Source organism: Stegostoma tigrinum, chromosome 27 (genome assembly GCF_030684315.1).
Source record: "Stegostoma tigrinum isolate sSteTig4 chromosome 27, sSteTig4.hap1, whole genome shotgun sequence".
Classification (NCBI taxonomy): Eukaryota; Metazoa; Chordata; class Chondrichthyes; order Orectolobiformes; family Stegostomatidae; genus Stegostoma; species Stegostoma tigrinum.
The window spans coordinates 48,041,311-48,066,353 of record NC_081380.1 but is presented as its reverse complement, the minus strand read 5'-3'; the positions used below and the strand labels follow the sequence as shown (position 1 = coordinate 48,066,353).

Genomic DNA, 25,043 nt, shown 5'->3' with positions numbered 1-25,043 from the left:
AGCAGGCCAAGCAGCATTACAGCAGCAGGAAGGTTGACGTTTTGGGCCTAGGCCCTTCTTCAGAAATGGCATAGGGAAAGACGCAGGGATGGAGCCAGGAGAGGTGAGTATAGGTGGGGAGGTAGGGAGGAGATAGGTCAGTCTAGGGAGGACAGACAGGTCAAGGTAGCGGGACGGGGTTAGTAGGTAGGAGATGGGGGTGGGAGGAGCAGATAGGTGGGAGGCAGGGACAAGCTGGGTTGGTTTTGGGATGCAGTGGGGGGAGGGGAAGAGCTGGGCTGGTTGTGTGGTGCAGTGGAGGGGAGGGGACGAACTGGGCTGGTTTTGGGATGTGGGAGGGGGAAGGGGAGATTTTGAAGCTTGTCAAGTCCACATTGATACCATTGGGCTGCAGGGTTCCCAAGCGGAATATGAGTTACTGTTCCTGCAACCTTCGGATAGCACCGTTGTGGCTCTGCAGGAAGCCCAGGATGGACATGTCATTTGAGAAATGGGAGGGGGAGTTGAAATGGTTCGCGACTGGGAGGTGCAGTTGGTGTTCTCGGTCCACAGGTTGTGTCAGGTCTAGGTGGTGGGTTGGTCATGGGATGAGGAGGTTTTGAAATTGGTAAAGTCCACATTTAGACAATTGGGTTATGGGCTTCCATGGTGGAATAAGAGGTGCTGATCCTCCAGTTTCCAGGTGGCATCATCGTGATACTGGAGGAAGCCCATGACGGAAATGTCAACCAGGGAGCGGGAGTGGGATTTGAAATGGTTCACGACTGGAAGGTGTTGTCGAGTGCCATGAACAGAAGGCAGGTGCTCTACAAAGCAGGTGAGTCTCCATTTGGTCTCACTGATGTAGAGGAGGCCACATCAGGAGCAGTCGATGCAACAGATCACATTGACGGATCTGCCCCTTCCATTTCTGAAGAAGGGTCCTGACCTGAAACGTCAACTTTCCTGCTCCTCTGATGCTGCCTGACCTGCTGTGCTCCTCCAGCTCCAGTGACTCGAGCATCAGCCGTTCTTACTATCTCTTGGACAATGATAGGTTCTGTTTTTCATATGCAAAGCCTAGCAAATGTAATGAACCCAAAATAGGAGTCATAACCAGCAATATCCTGCATTCTTCTTTCAGTGGGCAATGGGATATGCAGCATTATAAGGCCATAAGACTTAGGAGTGGAAGTAAGGCCATCAGCCCATCAAGTCCACTCCGCCATTTAAATCATGGCTGATGGGCATTTCAACACCACTTCCCTGCACTCTCCCCGTAGCCCTTGATTCCTTCTGAGATCAAAAATTTGTCGATCTCTGCCTTGAAGGCATCCAACATCCCGGCCTCCACTGCACTCTGCGGCAATGAATTCCACAAACCCACCACTCTCTGGCTGAAGAAATGTCGTCTCATTTCAGTTTTAAATTTACCCCCTCTAATTTTAAGGCTGTGCCCATGGCATTCTGTTGAGACCAGTACTTTAAAAATCACAGTGTTATTTAAGTTACTGCAATATGTTCCAGACGGATTGGGTTCCAAGGCATTTCAGCTTTTGTGTGTCTGATCACCAGAAACAAGAACAAAGCTTTTCATTTCCACTGGACATTAGAAAGAGAGAAAAAAGTCTGTCTTCCCAAAACCCATCCTGAATTGCATCACCAAGATATAGACAACTGGTGAGACACGTGGATACTTTGAAAAGGAACAAGTAAGCAAGCACATAAAAGATCTAACAGTCAACCATAAATACATGCTATGTGCAAATATGTCAGCTTGTACAGATATACACAGTAACATCCTGCTTGCAACACAGGTTGCAGCCATTCCACAGACCAGGATGATTTGGAGTGGCCTCATGGATACAATAATTGATAAAACTGCTGCTCCACCCTCTCCAACACAGCTCTCCATCATTCGTGGCTTTTCGAAAACAACGTGTTGACCCTGCTATTCACATAGCTCCAAAAAAAGTCATGGCATTCAAAACATTAATTCAGTTTCTCTCTCCACAGATGCTGCCAGACCCACGGAGTTTCTCCCAGGCTTTGTTTTTGTTTCACATCTTCAGCGTCTGCAGTATTTTTATTTCATTCACTTCAAATCATTTTTGTTTGAACAAATCTGTTTTTGAACAAAGGTCAACAGTAAACCAGATAATTTCTTCAACTCTCAAACGTTCACTTCTACATTTTCCACGCTTAACATCCAAGTCTTGTCTGTTTTTGTGTGTCCGTTTGTTAAGGGGGAGGGGAATAAAGAAGGAGTGGAGTTTACATTGTACATTATAAATTGACAGTTCATATTTTCTTTGAGTCATTGGTTGAAGAGGTAGTTTGTAATAACAGTTGGTTTCTTGTGAAGTACAGAGACCTCATCAGCGTTTTCTTTTAACCTGAATTCATTCAGGTAAATTGGAAATCTTTGACAGTTTGTTCACATTTTTTCATGAGGCCATTCTGGGATTAATGGGGCGTGATTTCCAGTGCACTACCTCAGTGGGTTGTTACAACAGGTAGGATAGGATGTTATAAAGATACAAGGAAGTTTCAGATGAATTTCAATATGTTGAGAAAGTTGGCAAAAATTATGCAGATGGGAGTATAATCTGGGTTCGCTTTAGCATGAAGAACACAAAAGCAGAATTTCACTTAAACAGACTCCAGAATTTTGAGATGCAGGAGAATTTAGGCATTTTCATGGATGAATCAAAACATTAGCATGCAGCTAATGTATGCAATCAAGAGGCGAATGGGATGCTAGACTTTACTATGTAAGTAATTTAACTTAAAAGTAAGGATGCTTTGCTCCAGTTATACAGGGAGTTAGTGACACCAAATTTTCAATATTGCATGCAGTTTCAGTCTCCTTACTTAAGGATGGATGGAAACGTTTAGAAATGGCTCAGAGGTGGTTTACTGGATTGACACCTGGAATGAGCTGGCTGTTGAGACAAGGTTGTACACACTGAGCATGTTTCCACTGCAGTTTAGAAAAGTGAGGGTGTTGATGCAAGTCTACAAGATCCTGAATGGTCTTGACAAGGTGCATGAGGAAAGTTTGTTTGCTCCTGTGGAGTCCAGAATTTGGTGGCACTGTTTTAAAATTACGGTTCACCACATTAGGACAGGGATTGAGGGGAATTTTTTTCTCCAAGAGGGCTGTGCAACTTTGGAACACACTGCTCAGAAGGTGATGGAGGCATAATCAGTGAATACTTTTAAGATAAAGAGAGTTTCCAGTTCGGCAAGAGGTCAAAGGTTATTGGGGCAGATGGAAATGTGGGATTTGAAAGGCAAGACTATGACCTATTCAATGATGCAGCACACTCCTATTTTCTAAGCTCATCTGTAGTGATAGAAAAGTTAAATTTGTAATTTTAGATTATATTATGTCCTATCTTGGAGTTTATGGAGAAGGGAATTGGGAAGAACCAAATGAGTTTAGTGAATTGGATAGATAGGATATGAGTAGTGTATTAATAGTTAGTCTCGCAAAACTAGCTCAGACCTGGGTCAGAGTCAGACTGACTTAACTAATGTAAAGGAACATTTCATTGAAAGTCAAGGAAAATATCAATCTTTGTTAGAGAAAACTTCTCAGTGACAGGCCAACACAGGTCAATGACCTTCAAGTTCTGAAAATTTACATCAAATCAGGGGGTATTCTCTTAGGAAGGTGTGAGGTGTGAGGTGTGAGGTGTGAGGTGTGAGGTGTGAGGTGATTCACTTTGGGAGGAATAATAGGAAGGCAGAATATTGGGTCAATGGAAAGATTCTTGGTAGTGTGGACGTGCAGAGGGATCTTGGTGTCCATGTACACAGATCCCTGAAAGTTGCCACCCAGGTTGATAGTGCTGTTAAGAATGCTTACGGTGTGTTAGGTTTTGTTGGTAGAGGGATTGAGTTCCGGAGCCGTGATGTCATGATACAACTGTACAAAATGCTAGTGCAGCCTCATTTGGTATACTGCGTGCAGTTCTGGTTGCCCCATTACAGGAAGGATGTGGAAGCATTGGAAAAGGTGCAGACAAGACTTACCAGAATGTTGCCTGGTCTGGAGCGCAGGCCCTATGAAGAAAGGCTGAGGGACTCGGGTCTGTTCTCATTGGAGAGAAAGAGGCTAAGAGGGGATTTAATAGAGACATACAGGATGATCAGAGGATTAGGTAGGGTGGACGAGTCTTTTTCCAAGGATGACGGCTTCAGCTTGTACGAGGGGGCATAGCTACAAATTGAGGGGTGATAGATTTAAAACAGATGTCAGAGGCAGGTTCTTTACTCAGAGTGGTAAGGGCGTGGAACGCCCTGCCTGCCAATGTAGTTAACGCAGCCACATTAGGGGCATTTAAACAGTCCTTGGATAAGCATATGGATAATGATGGGATAGTGTAGGGGGAGGGGCTTAGATTAGTTCACAGGTCGGTGCAACATCGAGGGCCGAAGGGCCTGTTCTGTGCTGTATTGTTCTATGTTCTATGAACAGGAAATCAGCAGATAAATTCATTTTGAAATAAATGGAAACTGAGATGTACATAAACTGCATGGAATTTTCAACACTGAATATTCATTAGCTGGGAGGAATGCACCAGTACTCTCGTCTGGTTATCCAAACATACGCCTATAAGCAGAATAAACAAAGTTCAGTGTGGCGCTGATGTTCCTCACACTGCACACTGCTTCAGTCTGTCCCGCAATGAAATGACACTAAAGATACCAAAAACTGTAAATGCTCGAGTCAGAGATAACACAGTGTGGAGCTGGAGGAACGCAGCATGTCAGGCAGCAGGAGAGAAGCAGGAAGAGTCGATGTTTAGGTCGGGATCATTCTTCAGAACTCTATCTTCAGAATCCAGTAGAATCCTTAGAATCCAACTGCCTTTGGGTTAGAGGATCAGTTCAAGTTATAACAGTTCAAAATTATGAAGTGTGATAGTATGGATAACTGTTTTTGGAGCAGATGAATTCAAATATTCTTGGGCTGTACAGTCAGGTAGTTTTCAAAATCATGTATTCAACCTGCCACATTTTGTAATTGTATATCCGATAACATGGAATATCGTAAGAATTTCTGAAGTTGGAAAACTTAGACATCTTTCAGTAATGGAAGGGGATGGGGTGATGACACATGTTCCAGGAGGTGATGTAAACTCCACATGTTACAGAAAGAAGGGGGTTAATAACCTCACACATTATAGAAGGAGGTGGTGTTACGATCCTGCTGGCAATTAAGAATCAAGATAAAGACTTTGTACACTAAGTTTGGAGAAGTGACATGCTATAGTACATGGAGGAACAGATCAGCTTGAAGGTGGGACAGCAACAATGGGGAGGCTTGTACATAAGCCTGAAGTACTGGACTCCCAGTCTGTCAGCAAGAGATCGTTTACAGGCAACTAAAACTAGCTTGTGCTGAAACTGATTGGAACTTTTCACATTGCTCTCTTGAATCAAGCACAGTTAACAAGCTGGACTGACTCCCAGCCACATCCACATGAATAATACTGTCTCGAGGAAAACAACCTGAGGACAAGATAGAGCGAGAGGCCTGGCCCACCAGCCAATGATGCTATTTTTAATCATTTCCATATTTCCACTCCCAACAGGATCAAAAAATCAAGCCCAATGTGTTTAAAGGATTGAATGTTACACACTTCTATTTATGGAACCTCCACAGTACAGAGGAAGCCTACTCCTCATTCTGCAACACTTCATATTTCAGAAGAAACAGTAATTCTTTATACAGGTACATGCCCACTAAATCTTGAATCAGAAATAGTCTTGACTTGAGCTTTCCAGAACTGAGCAGGTAGTAGGAGAGTTTTCCATTTTCCATTTGCACAACAGGTCCACCAACAGCAATAATGAAGGCCTTCCAAAAATGTACTTAACACCTAACATTGCTCATGTCTAAAAAATGGCTGCTCTTATCAGAAAAGTAAGCCTTTTGGAAAACCAAACCTAGAGAGAGACCTTCTGAATTAACTTTCTTTGTCAATCAATCATTAAACAACCTTCCAAGGCTTATTGCATGAACCAATCCTGTAAAGAAGCATCTTGACAGACTTCCTCTTGAGCCAAGTTGTTCCATTAAAAGGACCTCCTGAGTGAGACCCTTTGGCAATGTCAGACACCTACTGAGTGACAGCCCATTTATCCAGGTTTTAAAACATGATTTCTAGAGAGATTTGCAAAGCATTAACAAGGTATGACCACAGTTAAAAGCTTAGAGGGCTAACACAACGCTGTCCTTTGCCACCATAGCTGCAGTTTTGCCTCATTTCAGAAATAGCTATTCTGAATTCAACAGTGGCAGAATTAATCAGCTTGTTCCTTACACCTACAGTAGTAATACTTACAAATTATGGCACTGAACTAGCAACCAAGAGGCTGAGAAATCAAATCTCAGCATGATTACTAGTAAAACTGAACTCAATAAATCTGTGGTTTGATACCAGAAATGATGATGAAAGCAGCTGTTTTGCTGTAATACAAATCCAACTGGTTCACTGATGTGGTTCAGGCTCACCTCCCAGAGGAAGAGACTCTCTACCTGATTTGAGCTGCTTGTAACTCCTGCCTCATTCTGTGGTTGGCTTTTAACGGTCTAGGCACAACTTGGGATGGACAGCCTTGTCAGTTTGCCCAAATTACAAAAACAATATAGAACCAGTGAGAACAGGCCTGAGCAAGCTGTTTCTGTTGCTAAAATTGTAAGATTTTAACTTCCTATTAAAGTAAAATTAATAAAATAATTAAAATATTAATAATAATTTTCCCATGACTGATAAAACATCACAGTACAATATACCTTCTGAACAATCATCACTCTCAGCATATTAATTTTATGGGGATTACACGGTGAACACAAGTTAGAAATAGTTATAGATACTTGCAATATCATGGTTGTATTTTAAATTAAGGGGACAGTAGATGAACATAAACTAATCGAGCAACTCATTGGAGATTAAGTTGACGTATGTGAGATTGAACTACTGTATTATTGTTCACTGCCAACCAGCTAGGATGCTGCATATAGGTACTCTTAAATCATCAGAAAAGAAACACAATCACATAAAAATGACTATTTAAGCTGTAAAATTATTTAAGTGTTTTTTTTAAAAGACTGTAGGTACTCTCAGAGGTTACCATATTACTTGTTTGCCACAGAGCCATACAGCATGGAAACAGACCCTGTATGCATCAAAATAATCCTGAACTCATGCAAAATAGCCTGTAACAGATAGTGTGGAAGTCTTTATAATTTATAGTCAGTCAGTTAATGCCAATTTCAAAAGTAACACAGAAACAACTTGAGTACCATGCACCCATGATGGAAACTTTGAGGCCAATGTGACAATAAGTTATGGAGAGAAACCAGCTCTAACTGAGGAATCAATTGCAAGTGTTCCAGAGAGCTAAAGAGAAAGAAATGGCCTCATTCACAAGAATCTTTAAAAACTTAAGATCTGAATTGTCCATTCTTCAGATGTAATCTTTATTCAGGGCATCCAAACATGATCCAAATAAATTATTAACAACTAATTGCGAGCTCCTGGTGACTGTCAGTACATTATTGCAGCGACACATCATTCACAGGAGAAAGAGAACCTAATCAGAGCTAATGATTACAGTAATTTAAATAGGCAAAAAAGGGGAAAACTTTCCATCAGCCAAATACAAGTGAACAAGTTCAATCAATACCAGGTTTGCATGGCATGTTAATATAATGTTTCTTCCTATACTTGCAAAAATCAACTTGCTCATTATCTTTACGATGGAAAAATATCACAACGTATTTTACAGATGTAATAAGCAAAAAGAGATACAGGTGTTAGGAGGAAATGTTAGAATGGGAGATAGAAAGCTTGGGCGAAGATGCATGATTTAAGGATTGCATAGATGGATCAGAAAGAGTTGGATGTGCAGATTCAAATGAATATAATTCCAGTGTGTAAAGACTGAACTCTTAATTGTCTACTGTAGGAAGAAAGATGGAGATGAACAAAAGCTAAATGTAGAGGAATGGATGGGTTTTGGAAAATGGCTTGCTAATATTGTAGGGGAGATTACAGAGGTAGGGTGAGACAAGTCCACGCATGCAAGGCCTTTAAATTGGAAACACTATAGATGTAGGAGCCAACATGGGTCAACAAGGACAGACTGTAATAGGTGAACCAGACCTTCTACAGGATAGGGCATGGGGAAGCAGGGGTTTAGATACGTTGAAGTTTATGGAGAATGAAAGATGGGAAGGAAGAAAAGACCGCAATGGAACATCCAAGGTCAGAAAGGCACAGATGATGGCCAAGGGGAGATAAACAATTAATAATATGCCTTGAATTTTGCGTTACCTCAGATTGAATATTTTAAACAGGGGACCAAGTGAGAGAAATTTATTTTCAGACTAGATGCCAGAAATACATTATAATCCATTTTGAACAGATGGATACCAGAGATCCTAACACAAGAGGACAATACAAAAATATTCAAGTCTGGTAACAGCACAAAGTGTGTAGAAAAGGAATCAGCCACTTCAATTCATCGCTTAGTATTTCAACCTCCACACATGCAACACTTTGATTTTTGGCAATTTTCTTTCCCTCCAAACACCCAAGGCCTAAACTTTAAAGGTGATTCGGGGTGATTTAATAAAGTTGCTTAAAATTATATGGGGTTTCAACAACTAGATAGGGAGAAAAAAGTGTCAGTAATCAGACAGCACAAATTTAAGTTGGCTTGCAAAAGGACAAGAATTGATTACATGTTTGAAAAGTTTTGCAGGGTAATGGGAAAAGAGAAAGTGGAGCAAATTAAATAGGTTTCTCAAAGAGCCAGGTATACTGGGCAGAAAGGTCTCCTTTCTGTGCCGTATGTATCTATCTACAATTGGAATAACCTTGCAGGATACAGGAACATTAGGAATGCAAACAGGATGCATGTAGAACTGGGGCAAAACCTACACCTTGTCACTCAATCTTAAGCTACACTGAGCAATCTTTCTTCTCTGGTTGGCCTGTTCAGCCATTTCAGCCTAAAGACTTTTAGCTGAATATGAACACACATTGTAAAATTGGCCCACCAAGTATTAACCAAATTGCTAAGTGCAGGAGCTAGGTAATGACCAAACTATTAGGAGTTTGTAAATTCAGAGTACCACCTTGTTAAAAAGTGCCAATTTGATGCACTTATTTCACCTTGAAAGAAATATGCCAACACTTAAGACAGTAGGAAGTAGAAAGACTGGCGCTTCATTGTCAGATTCAAGCCAAGAAAGAAAGGTCACAGTTATAGACATTAGCACTTGCCTCTAGCAGTTTCCTTTAACTGTTCAACACAACGTTCCACTAGCAAGCCGAATATGGCCAGTCCAAGTGCCGTGGCATGTTCCTGTATCACTGATCGGCAGTTCTCTGAACCAGAATCTAAAACACCACAGAAGAGAAACAGAGACAGCATTAGGTTTATAATCAGAAAGACCCAAATAATTAGTCACTAATTTTACTGAACAAACTCCTTTTTCAAAGGCTTGGGAAAGTTTCACCTTCACTAGAGTGGTTTGTTTTTAAAAATATTTTTCTATGCAATTACCTCACCACAACCGGCAACATGTTAACAGCATTCCTCAAGAATAAATTACTGGTTATGTATCATTTTGGACATGAATGGTACACAAAATGATTTCATTCCAGATTTCCAACATCCTCATCATTTTGCTTTTATATTTACATTTATATATAATCAAATCCAAACCTACTAAAAAACAGATCTGGTATATTTTCAGGTCTGACAAAAAGTTCCAGTTGAAATGCCATCCTCTCTCCTCTCCTTTAACTGCACAAGAGCCTTGTGTGAATTTTCATCATGTTTTGTTTCCATTGCAGAGGAGATTAAGATTGTATGTATTATAAAGCAGAATGTGATCAAGACTTCTTTGAACAGCCAGTCATAGAAAAGGAAGAAATTGTTATCAGGTTTCTGTTACTTCTAGTGGAGGCTGGTCGACACCATCAAAATGATGGGAGCTTTTGAACTCAGAAACAAACTAATTCAATGCTCTGAGGAGTGGCCTAGGATCACTTTCAACTTAGGTCAATTCTTCTTTCATGTCCTCCAAGAGACAGTTGCTTCCATAAACAGATGGGCTCTCAAAAAACAAGCACAATTGTTGGCTTAATAATGAGTTATGTTTGATATCTCAAAACATGTTATCACTAACTCTTTTCAAATGAACCAACTCAATTCTAAAACCATCTTATGGATATGACATTTCCAACATAAATTTCCTGAAATGAATTCCCATAATACCTTTGATTTCTGTGAGGCTTCACGCTCATCTCCTTCAGCCATTGCCCCTTCTCAGATACTGCCAATGGTTTCCCCTCTCCCCAGCTTTCAGGAAGCCATTAATACTTCAGGCCTCAAAAAAAAACTAGGCATGAAACATTAACTCTGCTTTCTCTCCACAAATACTGCCAGATCTGAGTTTCTCCAGCAATTTCATTTTTGTTTCAGATTTTCAATGTCTGCAGTTCTTTATTTTATTTTACATCTAAACTGGCATTTACAATGAGGAACATGACCCACGAGTAGGGACTGAAGAAATGGGGAATCTTTACATGATAGGAAAAGGAACAGTAAACAAGGCCTCAGAGATAATGGGAACTGCAGATGCTGGAGATTCCAAGATAATAAAATGTGAGGCTGGATGAACACAGCAGGCCAAGCAGCATCTCAGGAGCACAAAAGCTGACGTTTCGGGCCTAGGCCCTTCATCAGAGAGGGGGATGGGGGGAGGGAACTGGAATAAATAGGGAGAGAGGGGGAGGCGGACCGAAGATGGAGAGTAAAGAAGATAGGTGGAGAGCAGAGTATAGGTGGGGAGGTAGGGAGGGGATAGGTCAGTCCAGGGAAGACGGACAGGTCAAGGAGGTGGGATGAGGTTAGTAGGTAGATGGGGGTGCGGCTTGGGGTGGGAGGAAGGGATGGGTGAGAGGAAGAACCGGTTAGGGAGGCAGAGACAGGTTGGACTGGTTTTGGGATGCAGTGGGTGGGGGGGAAGAGCTGGGCTGGTTGTGTGGTGCAGTGGGGGGAGGGGATGAACTGGGCTGGTTTAGGGATGCAGTAGGGGAAGGGGAGTAAACAAGGCCTCATTGTGAGATAATAAAATGTGAGGCTGGATGAACACAGCAGGCCAAGCAGCATCTCAGGAGCACAAAAGCTGACGTTTCGGGCCTAGACCCTTCATCAGAGAGGGGGATGGGGGGAGGGAACTGGAATAAATAGGGAGAGAGGGGGAGGCGGACCGAAGATGGAGAGTAAAGAAGATAGGTGGAGAGGGTGTAGGTGGGGAGGTAGGGAGGGGATAGGTCAGTCCAGGGAAGACGGACAGGTCAAGGAGGTGGGATGAGGTTAGTAGGTAGCTGGGGGTGCGGCTTGGGGTGGGAGGACGGGATGGGTGAGAGGAAGAACCGGTTAGGGAGGCAGAGACAGGTTGGACTGGTTTTGGGATGCAGTGGGTGGGGGGGAAGAGCTGGGCTGGTTGTGTGGTGCAGTGGGGGGAGGGGATGAACTGGGCTGGTTTAGGGATGCAGTAGGGGAAGGGGAGATTTTGAAACTGGTGAAGTCCACATTGTGATCTGGATTCACAGATGTGTAAGTGAGCAGCTATTAAGTCTCAGACTATCTAAAATGCCTTCCAGTGATGTTACTTGATAGTCCTTGTACTTCACCAGTGTGCTGAAGTGGTCATGTCAGGAGCCTGATTGGCCACTGACCGCTTGAGCACCCCAGCATCTAGAAAGTTAACACTGACATGCTATTCAGTGGATTTCCAGAGTGCAGGTACGAACACGACTCCACCAACCCTACATCAGCAATGAAATAGGGGGGGACTACCATTTCAGTTCCCCTACCAAAGTGATGCACAGGTGGGCCCTACAGGAACAAAACTAAATAGATCATTAATTCTTTCAATCATGACTGAGTGCCAGATTCAACAGCACTGTAAGTAGAGATGAGTTTAATGAACAAGTGTTTACAGCACTGAGCATGAACACCTGCAGGGCACATATGGTACTGACCCTCCCCAAATACTTTGTCATGAACTGAAAGCAAACTGCATTCCCAAACATAATGGTGACAGAATCTCCCTTGGAGACAGTGAGACTCAGTTGCTATGGATGGGCTGATGGGAGAAGAGCCAGATCCTTGATAAATATACATCCCACACTTTTCTCACCTGGTTTCCAGTGTGGTAAGTAAATGGCATGCTGGACACTTTGCACCAAAGCTCACAACCTCATATTTGAAACAAGCCAGCAGACCTGCTGCTATTGTGGCAGAAGGTGGTCATGTCCAGATGGTGTTGGAGTTAATAAAAGATTGGTAAGGAATCTTTAATGTGTCTTTATAGTGTTTCTACCACAGCAGTCTAGATAAGACAACATTCACATTAAGAGTACAACTGTGAATTATGCCAATCACAAAGCACCAGAAGTACACAACTTGAGAAGCAGCATAGTGTTGGGCATCGCACCAGCAATGAAATTACATTAAACTAGAATTACTACTGCAACATCTACCACAGTCTAATATCACTGTTGACTGAATTGTACTACACCAAGGCATTTCGGGTCTCAACAAAAAAAACATACAACCTGAAGTGCATCCCACCTGTACATCCTCCAAATGGAACACTGTCCAGATAACAGAAAAGACGCAGAGACATTGTTTGGCGTGTTAACAGGTTGCATGTGGCAGGATATTGTTGAGCAAATTTCACGGCTAGTGGCATGGGAAGTAAGAGCAGAAAAGATGCCCTCTCATTATTGAAATTCAAGGCAGACGAAATGAAGGAAAGCAAGGAAGGAGGGAAAAAAAGAGGGGGGAGCAGAGAGAAGTGGGATAGAGAGGTATAGGGAAGAACAGGAAATGGAAGCTATGGCCAGGGTTGAGTGGGGAGGTGATGCAGATTCCAATTCAGACACATCAAAGAGTTTAAGAGATAATAGTGTGGAGCTGGATGAACACAGCAGGCCAAGCAGCACCAGAGGAGCAGGGAGGATGACGTTTCAGGCCCAGACCCTTCATTAGAAATCAAGGAGTTTAATCCACCACAGGAAGGGAGATAGAACAGTTAGGAAAACAGGCTGCACTGTGCAAGTGAAGTTATGCAGTAACTGGCATTGAACAGTGGAAATTAACAGCTGAATTCAAGGTTTAGGTCTAAACTGAAAGGGTAGACAATGAAATTTGTATAGCCAGCATAGGAGAAAGACCAGCAGCAAGAAGCAATAGTTCAAACCTGATTGTTGCTGCAGTTACATCTTTTTATTGTGAGACAGAGAGAAAGAGGTCTCATACAGAGTGCAGCAGGGAGGCAGCCAGGCAGAGCGCAAGACAGAGACAGACAGACAGAGAAGGAGGGAGGCAGAGAAGCAGAGACAGACAGACAGAGGGAGAGAGACAGAGTGAGATGCAGATAGGTACAGAGATACACAAGAAAGACAGAGGTAGACACCCAGTGAGAGAGGACAAGGAAAATGGAGACGAAATAAATACTGCTGAGGCTGAGGAAGATTCAGCCTGATATGGTGAGCGTTGTGATTGATACGACCTTTTAAGACACAATTCAAGGCAGAAGCAGAGACTTTCTTGGTGAGGTTGAGTTTATTTTTAAATTTGTTGATGTGATTTGGATGTCACTGGTTAGGCCAGCATTTATTCCCCTTTCTGAATTGGCCTGATTATGATAGTGGTGAGCTGTCTTCATAAACTGTTACAGTCCTTCCGATGTAGGTACACCACAATGTTGTTAAGGAGCAAGTTCCAGAATATGGACCCACCAACACCGAAGAAAAAGCAATATATTTCCATGTCAGAATGGTGAGTTACTTGGAGATGAAGCTACAGGTAGTGATGCACCCATGTATCTGCTGCCCTGGTCCTTCAAGATGGTAGAGGTCGTGGGTTTGGCAGGTGCTGTTGGAACAATTCTGGTGAATTGCTGCAGCACATTCTGTAGATGGCACATGCTACTATCACTGTGCATTGGTGAAAGATAACGTTGAAGGTGATGGATGTGGTGCCAATCAAGTAGGCTGCTTTGTCCTGGATGGTGTCAAGCTTCATTGATGGCATTGCACTCATTCAGCAAATGAAGAGTATTCCATCCTACTCCTTACATGTGCATTGAGGATGATGGCTAGGTTTTGGAGAGTCAGGTGAGTTACTCATTGCAAGACTCCCAGCCTCTGACCTACTCTTGTAGCCACAGTATTTATACGACAAGTCCAATTAAGTTTCTGGTTAACGATAACCTTCAGGATATTGGTAGAGGGGATTCAAGTGGTGACAATGCTACCAAATGCCAAGGAGTGACGGTTACATTCCCACCTGTTATAAACGATCATTGCCTGGGACAAATGTTACTTACCACTTGTCAGCACAAACCTGGATATTGTCCAGGTCTTCCTGTATTGATCTGGACTGCTTCTGTATCTGAGAAGTTGCAAATGATGCTGAACATTGTGCAATCACCAGCAAACTTCCCTAGTTCTGACTTGGAATGTAGGCAAGTTCATTGATTAAGCAGTTCAAGTCAGGTATTCCAAACATGGTGAAAAAGGAGATGACTGAAGCTGTCAACATATAAGTGGGCTTTAGAATAGTCCCTGTGTTATTGATGGTTAGCAACTGAAACACAAGCCGATTCTGTGTACCACGAGAAACATTTAACTTCTACAGCTGCAGCGTTTGTATATTTTAGGTACCAAATTGAAATTGTATATCAGCATCTAAATACAAGGAAGGGATAATAGGGACTGAATTCCCTACTCATCCTCCCCATTTTATCAACAGAAGGAATGTCAAGGTTTGCAACATTTTGCTGCTATTCAATGAGCACAGATAGAGTGAAGCACTGAACAAGAGTAAATCTGCTGTTACTCTGCATGAGATGCTTGCACTTTCACTAGTATATGGATGGAGATTGCATCAAACTCATTCACGCAGGACCCTGAAGCTTGTAGAATACCATTTTTTTAAAAAATTCCATCAGTTTCAGCAAGATTAGAATTCAGCTCCCAGAACTGTAAGGACATAATACTCATTCACTAGGCTACCCAGTCCCCTGGGAGAAATAGATTTCAAAAACTTATATCTCTCTAAAAAGCAATGCCATAATTAAACCTGACATTAAAGGGAGGAGTAAATTTGACAGCAGGGAATCAGAAAAACAAAGTCATCAGTCCAAGGTTTTATAGTCATAAATATGAACTTTGCCTGAGATTAATTGAATGCAATAAAATAAAAGCACAGTACTGTGAATGCTGGCGATCCAAAATAAAAACAACATGCTGGAGAAACTCAGCAGGTCTGGTAGCATCTATGCAGACAGAAAGAGTTAAAAAAATTTCAGGTTGGCTATGACTCTGGGCTCAAAACATGAACTCTGTTTGTCTCTCTCTTGGTCCTGTCAGATCTGCCACATTTCTTCAGTATTTTGTTTTTATCAATTAAGTGCATTTTTGATTTAGTCCAGATTGGTCGAATAGTCAGAAAATTGTACTTCTGCTGCAATCAGAAATATTGAAGTTGAATTTTATGAAATCAGGACAAAAGCTTGGGGAAGTGCAAATTGACACAAGGGAGCATCTGCCATCAACCCGCACTGCAGTCAGGCTCTCATGAGTCTAACAGAGCAAGGGATAACAGTGAGAAAGGGCACAGTAGGGATAGGAATCGCAAAAGTGAAGAGCTCATATGCCAGAGGCAGAGTTGGAGACATCGTGGGTATTAAAGAGTGAGAATGAACACCTACATATCCTATGAAAGATAGCTACAAATCTGAAACTGCTATTATCTTGTATCAGAAGATTGATAAATAATCTGATATACAGTGTCAACACTACTACCTTAGTTTTTCGTGTGTCACATTTGATTCAAGAGAAGCAACTACAAAAGTTTGAATGCTGTGCCGTGCAGTAAATAGCAGCAATTGTCAGTGTCTGTCTAATACAAGGTAATGTTCAGTTTCAGATTTGTAGCTATCTTTCATAGGACATGCAGGTGTTCATTCTCACTCTTTAATATGCACAATGTCTCCAGCTCTGCCTCTGTGATGTGATGGCTTGAATATGAGCTCTTCCCTCTTGCAATTTCTGTCCCTACTGTGCCCTGTCTCACTGCCGCCTGTTGCTCCTTTAGACTCCCAAGAGCTTCCCTCCAATGAAGATTACTGGCAGATGCTCCCTTATGTCAATTTGCACTTTGCCAGGGGTTACAAATTGTAATTGTAATGTCACTGGACAGGTCATCTAGTTACCCCAGCTAATGTTCTGGGGACATGGATCTAAATTTCACAATGGCAGATAGTGAAAGATGAATTTAGTAAAAATCTGGAATATGAAAAGCTGACTGGCATAATCATGACCATATAGCCGATATCAATTGTTGTAAAAATCCCTCTGGTTCACAAATGTCCATTAGGGCAGGAAATCTACCATCCTTACCTGTTCTGGCCTTATTGCGACTCTAGAATCATGGCAATGTGTGGCAATCACTCCTAACTGTCCCCTGCACAAGAAATACTAGCCTAGCCATTGACACCCACATCTCATGAACAAATTTAAAAAACACACGATATTCTTGAGGTCCTCTGCAAGCCCCAGTTAGAAAGTGGTTTGGGAGCTGGATGAATACTGCAGGCCAGGAAGCATCAGAGGAGCTGGAAAGTTGATGTTTCGGGTCAGGACTCCTCTTCAGAAAGGTCATTTTTTGAAGAAGGGTCCTGACCCAAAACGTCAACTTTCCTGCTCCTGTGATGCTGCCAGGCCTGCAGTGTTCATCCAGCTCCACACTATGTCATCTTTGACTGCAGCATCTGCAATTGTTACTATCACCAATTAGAAAGTGTTTCTTTCACCTTTAACACACGATATAAAACTCTCTTTAAACTACATTACTTATATGAGTATAGCAGGCAAATGGTCAAATCAAATAGATGAATAAAGTGATTGTATGTTCTCACAAGCCAGACACTGCTTCTTCAAGAGTGAGACACACAGTTGGGAAAACATGAAACAAAAGTCAGCAGGCTGACTAGAGGGTCAGGAAACAAAGGCGGAGAGGGCCAACACATGGCAGGATGTTGTGCCGTTCTAATTAGCACTGTATCATTCACCAGTGTGTCTCCTCTCACTGTAAACTAATAACACTATTCAATTGTTCTTCAGTTGGCAGGTCCTACTTCCGTTAATAGGGCATTCTTCCGAAACTGGCTCAAGAATTTAAAAAAACGTACATTAGACATTCAGGCAATGAAGCCTGGCAAAATAACTTGAGAAAAAACCCCTCCACAAATAGCAAACAATGAGTGTTAGGAGTGTAATCATACAAGGAATGTGCTGAATCTGATAGCACATGGACAGTTTGTGGGTCCAGTTCAGTTTCTGGTCACTGGTAACCCCAGGATGTTGATAATGGAAAATTCAGTGACTGTAATGCCACTGAATGGGAAGGGGCAATGCTTAGATTCACTCTTGTTGAAAATGTTCACTGCAAGGCACCTCTGTGGCAAGAATGTTACACTCAAGCTGTCAGCGCTAAATATTGTGTGAACATCCCCACTTCTGACTTTATGGCAGAGGGAATGTCATTGATGAAGCAGCTGAAGATGGTTGGGCCCAGGACACACCCTTAGGAACTCCTGCAAAGACACCCTGCAGTGGGGTGACTGACCTCCAACAAATATAACCACCTTCCTTTGTATCAGGTATAACTCCAACCAGCAGAAAGTTTTCCCCTCAATGCCCACTGATTCCAGTTTTGCTAGGGCTCTTTGATGCCACACTCAGTCAAGTGCAGATTTGATCTCAGATACAGTAAACTTTCATCTTCCTTCAGGAATTCAGTTCATGTTTGAACAAAGGCTGTAATGAGGTTAGGAGCTGAGCGGCCCTGGTGGAACCCAAACATACCTGGACAATTTTCCAAGTTGTTGGGTAGATGCGAGTGTTGCATCAGGACTCAAACAACTTGGGTAGGGGTGCAGCTAAAACTGGAGCATGACCTTGATACCATTGCTAGAACACCGTCACAGCTCAGAGCCTCTAACTGTTTCTTGATATCAAGTGGAGTGAATCAAATTAGCTAAAAGGTGGCAAGTGAGATACTGGCGACCTATGGAGGAGGCAAAGAAGGATCTCACACTTGGGACTTCTGGCCGAAGTCTGTCGCAACAAACGTCAGCCTTGTCTTTCACACTGATCTGCTAAGGTCCCCCACCAAAAAAGATGGGGATATTTCTGATGTCTCCTCCAGTGAGTTATATAATTTCAGCTACCATTAGATGTGGCTAAACTGCAGAACTTACATCTGACCTGTTTGTTGTGGACTTGCTGCTTATGCTGTTTGACACACAAGTAGTTGTTCCGTAGATTTCCCAAGTTGATACCTTATTTATTTACGCATGGCGGTGCTCCTTCTGCACTTCAGGCTTAGCGTTTGGCTTGATGGTAATAGAACAAAGAAAATTACAGCACAGGAACAGGCCCTTTGGCCCTCCAAGCCTGCGCCGATCAAGATCCTCTATCTAAACCTGTCATCAATTTTCTAAGGGTCTGTGTCCATTTGCTCCCTGCCCATCCATGTACCTGTCCAGATACATCTTAAAAGACACTATTGTGTTTGCGTCTACCACCTCCGCTGGCAACGTGTTCCAGGCACCTACCACCCTCTGTGTAAAGAACTTTCCATGCATCTCTCCCTTAAACTTTCCTCCTCTTACTTTGAACTCATGACCCCTAGAAATTGAGTCCCCCACTCTGGGGAAAAAGCTTCTTGTTATCCACCTTGTCTATACCCCTCATGATTTTGTAGACCTCAATCAGGTTTCTCCCCCCCCACCTCCTCAATCTCCATATTTCTAATGAAAATAATCCTAATCTACTCAACCTTTCTTCGTAGCCAGCACCCTCCATACCAGGCATCATCCTGGTGAACCTCCTCTGCACTCTCTCCAAAGCATCCACATCCTTTTGGTAAAGTGGCGACAAGAACTGTACACAGTACTCCAAATGTTGTGCAGAGGATATGCAGGCCATGAGGTTTTAGATTATGCTGGAGTACAATTCTGCTGCTGATGGTCCACAGCGCCATATGGATATCCAGACTCAACTTCCTAGAACTGTTCAAATTCTATCAGGGCACTCTCAACGTGAAGGTGGGACTTTGTATGCACAGGGACAGTGTGGTGGTCATTCTTATTGATTAGCATCATGGACTGCTACAAGCATTGCCAGCAGATTGATGAGGATGAGATCAAGCATGTTTTCCCTTCTTGTTGGTACTCTCACCTGCTACCACAGACCCAGCTCAGCAGTTACGTCCTTTAGGACATGACCAGCTTTGTCAGTAGTGGTGCTGTCAAGCCATTTGATGATTATACAATGAAGTCTCCCACTTTGAGTACAATAGCTAGTCATTGGCTTGACATCTCTAAGAGGGAGGTCTCAATTTTGTCACTAATGTTAATAAGGAAGACCTGGCAAAACCGCTGTCATTTCTGTTACCTTAGTCAAGACCAGGTGATCAGTCTGGTTTCATTCTTTATCAGCACCTTGATACAACCCAGTAGCTTACTGACGATTTCAGAGCACAACTGAGAGTCAACCACATTGCTATTGGTCTGGGGTCACATATACGCCAGATCAGGTAAGGATGGCAGATTTCCTTTCCTAGACGGACATCAGCAAAACTGACTGATTTTTACAACAATTTAGTGGTTTCATGGTTATCATTAGACTTTTAACTCCAATTTCCATTGAATTCAAATTCTACTACGCACCATGGTGGGATTTGAACTCAGATTCCTCTCCAAGGAAATCAGCTCAATTTCTCCGAACTATCTGAATAACTGAAGTTTCTCATCCTTTCTCATTCTTGTAAGCCTCTTTAGCACTTTCTCCAATGTGTTCACATCATTGCCAGCTCTTTGCACGACACTTCAACTGCTGTCTAAACAGAATCTTATTCAGGTTTAGCAATAACCACTTTGCTCTGGTTTGCTATGCTCCTATAATAAAGTTGAAGATCGTGTATGTTTTATTCTCCTACCTATACTGTCATCGTTATTTACTTATGCACATATACACATACAGGTCTCTTTTCTTCTGCACACCCTTTAGGGTAGCATCCTTTACTTTCTATTGGATCTCCGTGTCCTAAATCTGAGATTCTGCCCCTGTTTCCAGACTTGTTTCAGTAAGGGCACCTCTCATTCCTCTAAACTCCAATGAGTAAAGGCCCTACCTTCTCAACTCTTCTCAACAGTAAGTCTTTTCATACCTGGAATCAACCTAGTAAACCTCTTCTGAGACTGCCTCCAATTACTTATATCTTTCTTCAAATAAGGGAACCAAAATTATTCATGCAGTAGTAAAGGTGTGGTCTAACTAGTGTTTTGTATAGTTTTAACAAGTCTTCCCTGTTTCTAAAATCCATTTCTTTTGAAAATAAAGGCTAACATTCCATTTGCCTTCCCTATTACCTGTTGAATGTGGATGCTAGATTTGTGATTTTGACATGAGGACATTCAAATCCCTCTATGCTGTTGCCCACTGCAGCCTTTCTCTATTTAAATAATATTCAGCTCCTCTACCGTTCCTGCCAAAGTGCCTGAATTTACATTTTTTTCAAGTAATATTTCATTATTCAAATTTTTGCCCACTTATTTAAAACATCAATATCCTTCTGCAGACTTTCTGCATCATCCTTACCACTTGTTCTCCCACTTTTTTTCTGTTACATCTGCAAACGTAATATGTTCACTTCTGTCATTCAAATCATTAATATATTGCAAATAATTGTGGCAACAGCACACTGATTCCCATTCCACACCACTAATTACAATTTGCCATTTTGGCGACCCACAACCCCTAGCCCAACCTTGCCTTCTATTAATTAGTCAATTCTCTTTCTTCTCATTAGCCCCTTTTTTTTTATTTCCTGCCCTTCAGTATAACTACTTTAAGAGGCCAAACACCAGTCCCACCAGTATTTTCATGCCCATCACTTCTAGGCTCATCCAAATGGATTCTGTATCTTTTGATCCAAGATAAATTCTTGCTGTCCTTCTGAAAATTCACATACTTCACAAATATTCAATTCCCAGTTTTGCCTTCTTTGTAACAGTGTCTTTGTAACAGTGTCTCTGTACTGGTTATAAAATTATACCTATTAACATCTATTTATGTAATTAGTTTATTTATTTTGTTCTGAACATTACATCCACCAAATAATTTTCTCCTATCATTTTCTCCAAGTTTGTCCCTTTTTATTGTTTTTCTGAGATTGTATACTCTGTCCATTTTTGTCCGATTCCGGCTATCATTATCCAAATAGCTGCCGTGCAATGCTGCTTTATCCTTTGTTTTGAAAGACTATATTTCCCCTCTTTCAAACACTCACACTCACCTAAATAACATGAGGTTCTCTCGAGAACCTAGTTATCAATTCATAAGGTCACTGGTCCCAGGGTGGTTCATGTGAAGCTTAGCCCACCTGAACTGCTCCCTTCTAACTAACATTGATGCCACATGAACTGTAACACGTGACACCCACACCAATCTGTCAGCCATGCATTAACACTGTCTTTACTTACTCCATGCCACATTGTCCATGGTTCAGGTAGTAATCACATTTTGGGGGATTTGCTTTTAAATTTAGCTTCTGGGTGTTCAAAGGCATTCATCAGACCTCCTTTCTAGCCATGTCATTGGTACCAGCATGAATGATATCTATGGATCTATCTCCTCCCTCTCCATGTTTCTCTTCAGACCTGAAGAGACATCTTTAAGCCTGGCACCAGGTAGCCAGCATAGCCTTTGGCACTTACAATCACAGCATCATACCAACTCTACAACCAAAGCATGAATGAGCAAATACAGACATCCTGCACTACTCTAGATGATAGAGTTACCAGTTCAGTCTACTGAGCACATAACCTGTTCTGTTTCAGACTGATGCGAAGTACAAAAGCAAAGTACTATAAATGCTGGAAATCCAAAATAAAAACAATAAATGCTAGAAATACTCAGGTCTGGTAGCCTGTGTAAAAGAGAAACAAGGTTGTTGTTTCAAGTTCTTGAACTTTTATCAGAACTGGATAAAATGAAAGAAACAGGTTTTCAGCAAGAACACAAACAGCTAAAGGGTGAGTACACTTCAGTGCTCTGCCTGTTTCAGTCTTGTAAAATCCACTAGATTCAGTTCCAACACCAGAGAAGGAATCAGATTATGCTGATACAGCCCAATGGAGGCAATTAGGTTTCAATCAAATAGTCTTGTGAATTGTGGTCAAAGGAACAAGTTTGTGGTTTCAAAAACAAAATATAAATGCAGAGCATGAATATCAAAATTTCAGTAAAGTTACAAGATCTCGCATAATAAAAACTGAATTGGCTCATTTTGAGGTTGTAAACAAGCGAGACCAATCATGACATAGTCAAAAATTGTGATCCAGTTTTGTTGTTTAAAAACACAGGATCAGCAAGAACTTCCATCTTCTATAGAAAGACATTCCGATAACAATTTCAATGGCTGAGAGCACAGCTTAAGGGAATTTCCATGAAAATTCTCCAACCTTCCTCACATATGAAAAGGAAAAATATTACGCTCACTGGTTGGAAACCATTCTGGCACAAAAACAAACTGCCCATTCAACTGGAAATCCTGACTGTAAATAATGAAAATAACGAAGTGACCAAAATGAAAAAAAAGAACCAAGATCCGAACTGAACCTAAGCTGGTAGTACCAGCCAAAGGTAATCAGGCCAGGAGGGGCACAGAACTTAGAAATATGACATTTACCTTACTGACAAATGCTAACCGAAAACTTTACTATCCTAAATGTGAATACGTGCCATTATACTGAATTTACCATGTAGAAACAGGCCATTCATATCATCAGGTGCATGTCAAAGTTTAGAACCAGTCTCCTCATTATTGGCACAGAAATAACACAAAATAATCAATTTCCAGATTTAACAGTATCTTCTGGTAGACAGTGTTATTGCTACAAACTTACAGACAGCTCACAAATTCAAGGCAACTCATTCAGACAGAAAAAAAGACAGGTGACAATCCAAGAGGCAAGGAAAAACACTTTCATAGTCACATTGCCTACATCTTTCTTATTGGTTTCATAGAGGCTGGCAGAGTCACAAGTATCACCTACGCAACGACAGTGGATGCTAAAAACTTCCAACAAAATCAGAAAATACTGTAAAAATTCTGATGAAAGGTCATCACCCCGAAATGTTAACTCTGCTTCTCTGTTCACAAGCGTAAACTGATATGTAATTATTTGTTGCCCAGGTATGTCCCGTTCACAAAAAAAATGGGACAAATCCAACCCAGAAATTACCACCCAATCAACGTACTCTTGATCATCAGTAAAGTGATGGAAGGCTTATTACAGCCATGCTTCAAACATGGATAAGAGCTGAATTCCAGATTGAGGTGAGGGTGACAGCCCTTGACATTCAAAGCTGCATTGGACTAGCACAGCATCAAGGAGCTCTAGTATAACTGGAATCAGTGGTAACCCCAGGGGACAAACTTTTTGCTGGTTGGAACCATACCTGACAGTGGAAGATGGGTTGGTTTGTTGGGGGTTACTCATCTAAGCTCTAGGACATTGCCACAGGAGTTCCTCAGGGTAGTGTCCTCAGCCAAATCATCTTCACCAACTTCATGAATGACCTTCCCTCCATCACAAAGGTCAGAAAGAGGGGCGTTTGCTGATGATTGCAAAATTTTCAACACTATTTGCGACTCCTCAGATAGTGATGCAGTCCTTGTTCAAATGTAACAAGATCAGGGCACTATCCAGGGTTGAGCTGACAAGTGGCGAGTAACATTCTCACCACACAAATACCAGACTATGACCATCTCAACATTGAATCATATTGATACTGAATCCCCCTTTAGCAACACTCTGAAGGTTACTATTGACCAGAAGCTCAACTGGACCAGCCACATAAGTACAGTGATGACAAGAGAAGGTCAGAGACTCGGAATACCGTGGCGAGTATCTCACCTCCTGCCTCCCCAAAGCCTATGCATCATCTACAAGGCACAAGTCAAGAGTGCGATGGAACACTCCTCACCTGCCTGGTTGGGTGTAGCTCCGACAATACTCAAGAATGTTGGCACCATCCAAGACTCAGGAGTCCACTTGACTGGCACAACATCCAAGGGGACTTGGTGACATGGTGCATTGAGAACAAGCTCTCTCAATATTGGCAAAGCCAAAGAACTGATCATTGCCTTCAGAAAGAAGCAAGGAGATGACGCCCCCATCTACACTAACGGAGTTGCGGTCAAGGGAGTGGAAGCTTCAAGTTCCTCGGAGTGATGATAACCAACAATCTGTCCTAGACTTCCCAAATAGATGCAACAGTCAAGAAGGCACAACACTCCCTCTTCTTCCTAGGGTGGTTCAAGAAATTTGGCATGTCCACAAGGTTCCTCACTGATGTTCACAGACGCATCATTGAAAGCACACCATCCAGATGTATAATGGTCTGTTATGGCGTTTGCTCTGCCCAGGGCCATAAGAAACTACAGAAAGTTGGAGGCACAGCCCAGACCAGACCATCACAGAAGCCAACATTCCATCCACTGACTCCATTTTCACGGTCCGTTGCCATGGAAAGGCGGCCAACATCATCAAAGATCTATTGCACCCCGGCAATGCTCTTCTACAACCTCTTCCATCAGGCAGAAGATACAGAAGCTTGAACACTTGCACCAAGGTTCAACAACAGCTTCTTCTCTGTTGTTATTAGACTGATGAATAAACTAACTTTAAATAATGCTGATCTTGTTAAAGTCGATCTTGCCTAGTGCATACCCTGTGTGATGTAACCTGTACGCCTCAGTCTAGTTTTGTTTTTACTCTACAATCTGTATATCCTTCCTTACTATGATCTGTCTGTACTGCTCATAAACAAAGCTTTTCACTGTACTCCGGTATGCGTGACAATAAATAAATCAAT

At 42.0% G+C, this 25,043-nt stretch overlaps 1 protein-coding gene across 2 annotated transcripts in view; it reads right to left on the bottom strand.

Moving 5' to 3' along the window:
* The window catches only part of smg6 (SMG6 nonsense mediated mRNA decay factor), a 389,388-nt gene that overhangs the window by 226,318 nt on the left and 138,027 nt on the right, over nt 1-25,043 (bottom strand). For both annotated transcript variants that reach the window (XM_059655460.1, XM_059655461.1), the window contains exon 11: nt 9,288-9,404. In XM_059655460.1, coding sequence (XP_059511443.1) covers nt 9,288-9,404 — 117 coding nt within the window. The remainder of the gene's footprint in view (nt 1-9,287; nt 9,405-25,043) is intronic.